A 6,846-nucleotide genomic window follows, 5' to 3' on the forward strand; every position below is an offset into this window, starting at 1 on the left:
TCTGGAAAAGCAGCCCCAAGTGATGGTGAAGTCCATGAAGGGGAAATACTAGTGGGAAACCATCAGTCAATAATCACAAAAAAAGAAAGATGAAAAGAACTTTGAAGAGTGTTCAGAGGATGAGAATCCCTTACAAGGAATCAGATGAGGCCAGAGGGAATATGGCTGTGCAGGGGATCTTCCCAGCCCCCCACTTCATTCCCACTCTCCTCCCACTGCCCCTCTGAGGAGGCTGCATATCGGCTCCAGCACCAGATGGCTACTGAGATGAGGCCACTCAGGGATTCTACTGCCCCTCCCAGGGTGTGCAGGGAGGTCCCTCCCCTCTGGCTGGTCAGGATTCTCTCTTCAGCATGAGGCCGCTGGCATCTCCAGCCACCTCCCAGTCCGGAAACCTGTTGTCCGCCTGGCCTTTTCAAGTCTCCCCTCACACAGGCTAAGTTTAGTTTTCACCAAGCACCCAGGGGACCCCAAGGAGAATTTCTCAGCTCCTTCTCTGAGTACATCCCACTTACACGGTGGGAGAATTTATACCTTGGAAATTGGCAAAACCTACAAAGTGCAGCTAAATTTATTGCTTTACTGAGTGCTGGGACTTAAATGATGGAAACAGCAAAAACATATTGAAAAAAATTGGGAAATGATATGATCAAAAATTGTACAATAGATGTCTACGTGGTAAACAGCACATTATACAAACGTTCAAGGTCACAAATCTCTAGGGAAGTATAATGAAAACCAGAGAGATAGCACTACTCATTGACTCAAAGGGCTGACATTCCGGATTGCCACAGGGAGCTGGGGTGTAGCTCACCGGCAGAACACATGCTCAGCATACATGAGGTCCAATTCCCAGTATCTCCACTTAAAAAAAAAAAACCGCTTCTCATGGACTTTGAGGAACTGGAACTCTCCCACAGTGCTGATGGGAACGCAAAAGGGAATAGTTCTTTTCGATCAGTTTCTTATTCTCAAAAAGAGTTAAACATTCACCTGCCCCATGACTCACACATTGCACTGAGTTATCAATGAAAGATAAAGGAATCATACATCCATATAAAGAACTGACACAAATGTTTGTAGCAGCTTTATTTTCCATAGTGAGAACCCAGCAAAATAACACCCAGAAAACACCCAGGAAAAAGATGAATGGATAAACGCCCAGTGATACACTCAAGGAATACTACTCAACAGAAAATAGCTAAGTCACTCATATACATCGCTGATGAATCTCAAGTAACTAGGCAACAACGGAAATAGGAAGAAAAAAAGAGTAAACACTTTATGATTCCAATCAGATAAATTCACGAAAATGCAGAGGTATTTACTGTAAGGGAAAGGAAACCAAATGATAAATGGAGAAGTGAGAAGGGCAAGGGGACATTAGAATAGGACATGAGCTAAACGTACCGCAACAAACATGGGCATGATCAGGACTGTGGTGGTTTCAGAGGCTCATTCCTAGGTGAAAACTTATTAACTTGTATATTTCAAATATATGCAGCTTAGTACATGTACATTATACCTTGATAAAGCTTTAAAAATTGGCTAAAGATGAAAAATTGGTATATCCCACTCTTTGGAAAACAGGTTTGGCAACCCTGTATTGAATCCACCAACTCTCTCCGACTGCCCGCTGGGGGTCACTCGGAGCTCAGTCGCAGCAAATCCAGGGAGCAATGAAGTACAGTTCTACTGGAGGCAACACAAAGGCGGCCTGGGTCACAACAGCCACAGCCTCCTTCTCCTTTTTGTCTTGCCTCTGCAGTGAGGGCCTTGAGGTCAGATTCACTAGCCCCCACAGAACCCAAAACAAAACCTTCCACATATATTGCATGACAGTGACTCCAGCTACGCATGATAAACACACCTGGAGGTCCCAACATTTGTGTACAAACCGATCCTGCATGCTTAATGTCACAGGAACATCTGGGTGCGTTCTTAGAAGAGGCACATTCCATCTAGTTGGCTGCAGCCTCCTCCACTCCCTCTTCGACCATTTCTGCACTGATTATGGTTTCCACTGGACCCAGGGGTCTTACAACTAGCACCATTACCTCTAAGAATTGTGCACATCAGAAAGTATCAGGTTCCTTGTAGACTGGGGGAGCACAGGTCCATCAAAAGTCTCTGAACACCCCGTAATCTCTAATTTGACAAAAGGAAAAAACTCATGCCACTCTCAGAAGCACCTGGAGTGAGAGTCAACCCAGCCCTATGGCCCCCCAGTTTCCCCAGTGTCCTTACACTGAACAAGGAAAATGCACATTCCCTGTACATTCACGGCTTTCTCTACTGAGAAGTCCCCAACATTGAGAAAGATTTGCCCGTTAAGACATTTCCCACATTCAGTGCACTCTTAAGGCCTTTCTCCTGTGTGACTTCTTTGACGATAACTGAGGGTGGAACTACCGGTAAAAGATTTCCCAGTCAGTGCATCTGAAAGGCCTTTCTGCTGTGAGCCCTCTGGTGATAACGGAGGCTGGAGACAGCGGTAAAGGATTTCCCACATTCACTGCACTTAGGTCCTTCTCCAGTGTGAGCTTTCTGATGACCACGTAGGAGGTAATTTAAGGGAAAAGATTTCCCACATTCAGTGCATTTGAACGGCCTTTCTCCAGTGTGAGCACTCTGGTGATAACGGAGGTTGGAGCTAGAAGTAAAGGATTTCCCACATTCACCGCACTTATAAGGTCTTTCTCCAGTGTGTGTTCTCTGATGAACACGGAGGAGGTAATTGGTGACAAAAGATTTCCCACATTCAATGCATTTGTAAGGCCTTTCTCCAGCATGAGCTCTCTGATGATACTGGAAGCTGTGACTAAAGGCAAAAGATTTTCCACATTCACTGCACTTATAAGGTTTAGTTCCTGTGTGAACATTGTGGTGTTCACTAAGCCTACACTTATTATGGAAGGATTTCCCACACTCACTACACACATAAGGTCTTTGTCCTGTGTGAACACTCTGGTGTATTCTGAGACCATTTCTACGGATAAAGGATTTCCCACATTCACTACATCTATAAGGCCTTTCTCCAGAATGAAGTCTATAATGAATACGCAGAGCATCACTAGAGATAAAAGATTTCCCACATTCACTACACTTATATGGCCTTTCTCCTGTGTGAACTCTCTGATGATAACACAGATTGGATTTATTAGTAAAAGACTTCCCACAGTCACTGCACTTATAAGGTCTTTCTCCTGTGTGAGATCTCTGATGATATGTGACAGAAGACTTAGACATAAAAGATTTCCCACAGTCACTGCACTCATAAGGATTTTTCCCAGTGTGAACTTTCTGATGGGAACGGAGGTTGTATCTATTGGTAAAAGATTTCTCACATTCACTGCACTTATAAGGCTTTTCTCCTGTGTGAGATCTCTGATGATATGTGACAGAAGACTTAGACCTAAAACATTTCCCACAGACACTGCACTCATAAGGCCTTTCCCCAGAATGAATTCTCAGATGGTAACGTAGGGCGTTGTTACTGGTAAAACATTTCCCACACTCACTGCACCTTTTATAAGATCTCTTTCCAGAATGAACTTCCTGACGGGAACAAAATCTGGATTTAAAGAGAAAAGGCTTCCCACATTCACTGCACTCAGAAGGCCTTTCTCCAGAGTGAACTCTTAGATGACTAAGGAGGCTAAAACTAGTGGTATAAGATTTCCCACAGTCACTGCACTCATAAGGCTTTCCTCCTCTGTGAGATTTCTGATGGTATCTTAAGGCAGACCTAGAGAAAAAAGATTTCCCACAGTCACTGCACTCATAAGGCCGTTCTCCAGAATGAACTCTCTGATGACAACGGAGGAAGTAGTTAGTCTTAAAGGCTTTCCCACAGTCACTGCACTCATAAGGCCTTTCTCCAGTGTGAGATTTCCGATGATATGTGAAAGAGGACCTAGACGAAAAAGATTTCCAACAGTCAACGCACTCATAAGGCTTTTCTCCAGAATGACTTCTCTGATGGTAACGGAGGTTGGAACTAAAAGTAAAAGACTTCCCACATTCACTGCACTTATACGGCTTTTCTCCTGTGTGAGATCTCTGATGACGTGTGAGGGCAGCCTTAGATGTAAAAGATTTCCCACAGTACCTGCACTCAGAAAGCCTTTCTCCAGAGTGAACTCGTAGATGACAACGGAGGTTAAAACGAGTGGTGTAAGATTTCCCGCAATGACTGCACTTATAAGGCTGTTCTCCTGTGTGAGATCTCTGATGATAAATGAAGGAAGACTTCAAGTTGAAACATTTCCCACAGTCACTACACTCATGAGGCCGTTCTCCAGAATGAACTCTCTGATGACGACGGAGGAAGGAGTTAGTGGTAAAGGCTTTCCCACAGTCACTGCACTCATACGGCTTTTCTCCTGTGTGAGATCTCTGATGATAAATGAGGGCAGACCTACAGCTAAAAGATTTCACACAGTCATTACACTTATAAAACCCTTCTCCAGAGAAAACTCTCTCACGTGGAATCAACTCAGACCTATCGGAAAAAGACCCTGCACAGTCACTGCACACGGAGCTGCTTGCACCATTGTGCAATTTCTGGGGATAAATGAAGTCAGACTTGTGGCTCAGGGATTTCCCACATTTGCTGCACTTGTCCTGTCTTGAACCAGTACACATTTTTCCATGTTGACTGAAGGTTGAGTTTTGCCTAAACGTTTTGCCACATTGGTTAAACACATGAAGCGTTTCTCCAGAGTGGATTCTATGGTGCATAACAAATGAGACTTTGTACCTAAATGTTTTGCCACACTCACTGCACACAAAGCGTGGTCTTTCAGTGTCGACACCCTGGTCCTGAACAAGTGTGTGTTCAGGGCCGAGGGCTTTGTCGCATTCTCCTGAAATGGGACGACTTCTGCTTTGTAAAGCTGTGGCTGTATTTGGCTTCTCCACAGTAGGTGTGGCCTGTTGCTGCAGAGGTCTGGCATTGGCCACGATTTTCCCGGAAGTAAAAGGATCATGTGACACGTGCAATCTGTGGCTCTTGAGAAACGAAGCCCCTTGCACACTGCTTTCCAAAGGTATATAGAATTGTGTTGCACACGCCCCACACCTCAACAGTTTCTGGCTGTGTCCTGTTCCTTGCTGCTCAGCCACCTGGAAAATGTCTCTCAAAACAGGACCACACATCTCACAGGGGTGGGTCTTCTGGGAAGACGAAGCGGCCTCAGGAGACCCAGCCTGGGTCACCGCTTCGGGAACAGTCTCTTCACAGGATGTCTCATCACCCCCAGCTCCACAGCAGCAACCTGAATGCAAAGTGACAATCGTGAAGGACACGTAGACTTCATGGGTGTGGGGGAGGGGGGCCGAGCTCACCACAAATGTGTGACAGTCTCACGTAAGAATGAGGGTTTTCACGCAGATGGGATGCTTTTCAAGACTAGGGAACTGGAATTGAGTTTGAGCAGCAGCTGCTGTGCATTACTGGGCCCCTAGAGTCTGACAATGGTGGAGACCTTACCCGGGGAAGGACACAGAAACAGGCTGTGACACAAGGATGCGCAGAGTCTAGTACTCACTTCTCCGACCACAGCTTCCTGTGGGGCCTTTTCCACTGCTGATCTGAACCTCAGCAGAAGGGTGGGATCAAGGCCATGAAAGCACAATCACAACACATGCAATGGCACCAAAACCCTGTATGAACAAAGACACAGGCCAGCTGTATTCATAACACAGCCCTGATGCTACACTGTCCCCAGCTGCCGTTTACCAGGATCAGGCCCCTCCGAGCCCACCTACCCATGGCTGCAGTCATGTTCATACCACGATGCACAGAGGACCCTTCTCTCTAAGTCCTATCTGCAACCACCTGGGACATGCAGGACACAAGCAGTGAAGGAAAAACGGGACAAGCGAATGGCCACTGCTGTCCCACAGCAACGCAGCACACAGCAGCCCCGAGAAGGGCACAAGGTGAGTGACCTCACCAAATAGCAGAAAAGGAGACACCATCCTTCACCAGTGACAAAAACAATTCCACGGCTGCCCAGGAAGGAAATCGCTTAGCCTTACAAGGCTCAAGAGTCAAATTAAGAGCTGACTACAACACACTGGAGCATAAAGAAAGGAACCAGCACACAGAAAGGATGGCTGGAGACACTGTGTTAGCACAGACATCTGGAGAACACTAGGAAATAAGGGCTGGGCTGTCACTGGGCTTACTATGTCAGCCACAAGGGGGAGCCATTGCAGCCCTGGTGGCCTGCTCTGCAGGAGACGCCAGCTGCCTGCTCCACAGAGGACACTGGAGCTTGCGCCAGCCAGCTACCCAACAGCCACGGCAACAGCACATGCCCTGGAGTGTCCGAAGCTACAGGGCCACACCTCGGTGAGAGCTGCCGTTGTGACAATCTAGGATCAGGGCTGCCACCCCCTTCCAACCCTGTGCACGTCCTGGAGCCAAAGTGCTGCACCTACTCTGTGGCTGCTGGCATTCCAGAACCTGCCGCCACTCTGTAGCCACCGCTACATCTCGTACTACTGTGTCTCAGGGCCAGAAGACCACTTCGCTACAGAGTCGCCAGCTCTACCGCCCCCTAGCCACTGTGATCAGGTGTGCGGCCACACACAGACCCCGGGGCTGCTCCCTGCGTGGCCACATCTCACAATCCAAAGGCAAGGCTGCTCAAGACTAGGCAACGACCCACACCCCAGAACTGCTGTCACCCCACAGGTGCCCGCCTGTCAGACACCAGGGCCAGCACAACCAACAGGGAGCCCAAGAGCCAACTGGGCACCAACATGGATGGATCCCTTTGGCCAGAAGCTCCTCCGTCCATGGGAGAAAGAGTTCGCGAGTTCCCCAGCAGCCTT

The 6,846-nt window shown here is 47.5% G+C and overlaps 1 protein-coding gene across 1 annotated transcript; it reads right to left on the reverse strand.

Moving 5' to 3' along the window:
* Positions 1–1,062: 1,062 nt before the first annotated feature.
* On the reverse strand, positions 1,063–6,569 carry LOC116665961 (zinc finger protein 850-like). Its single transcript, XM_032487426.1, has 2 exons — positions 5,553–6,569; positions 1,063–5,279 (listed from the first exon to the last, which is right to left on the reverse strand). Exon 2 carries the CDS (start codon positions 5,158–5,160, stop codon positions 2,431–2,433), a length of 2,730 nt encoding a protein of 909 aa, XP_032343317.1. The 5' UTR covers positions 5,161–5,279; positions 5,553–6,569; the 3' UTR covers positions 1,063–2,430.
* Between the last annotated feature and the right edge of the window lie 277 nt (positions 6,570–6,846).

Source organism: Camelus ferus, chromosome 9, assembly GCF_009834535.1.
Source record: "Camelus ferus isolate YT-003-E chromosome 9, BCGSAC_Cfer_1.0, whole genome shotgun sequence".
Taxonomy (NCBI): domain Eukaryota; kingdom Metazoa; phylum Chordata; class Mammalia; order Artiodactyla; family Camelidae; genus Camelus; species Camelus ferus.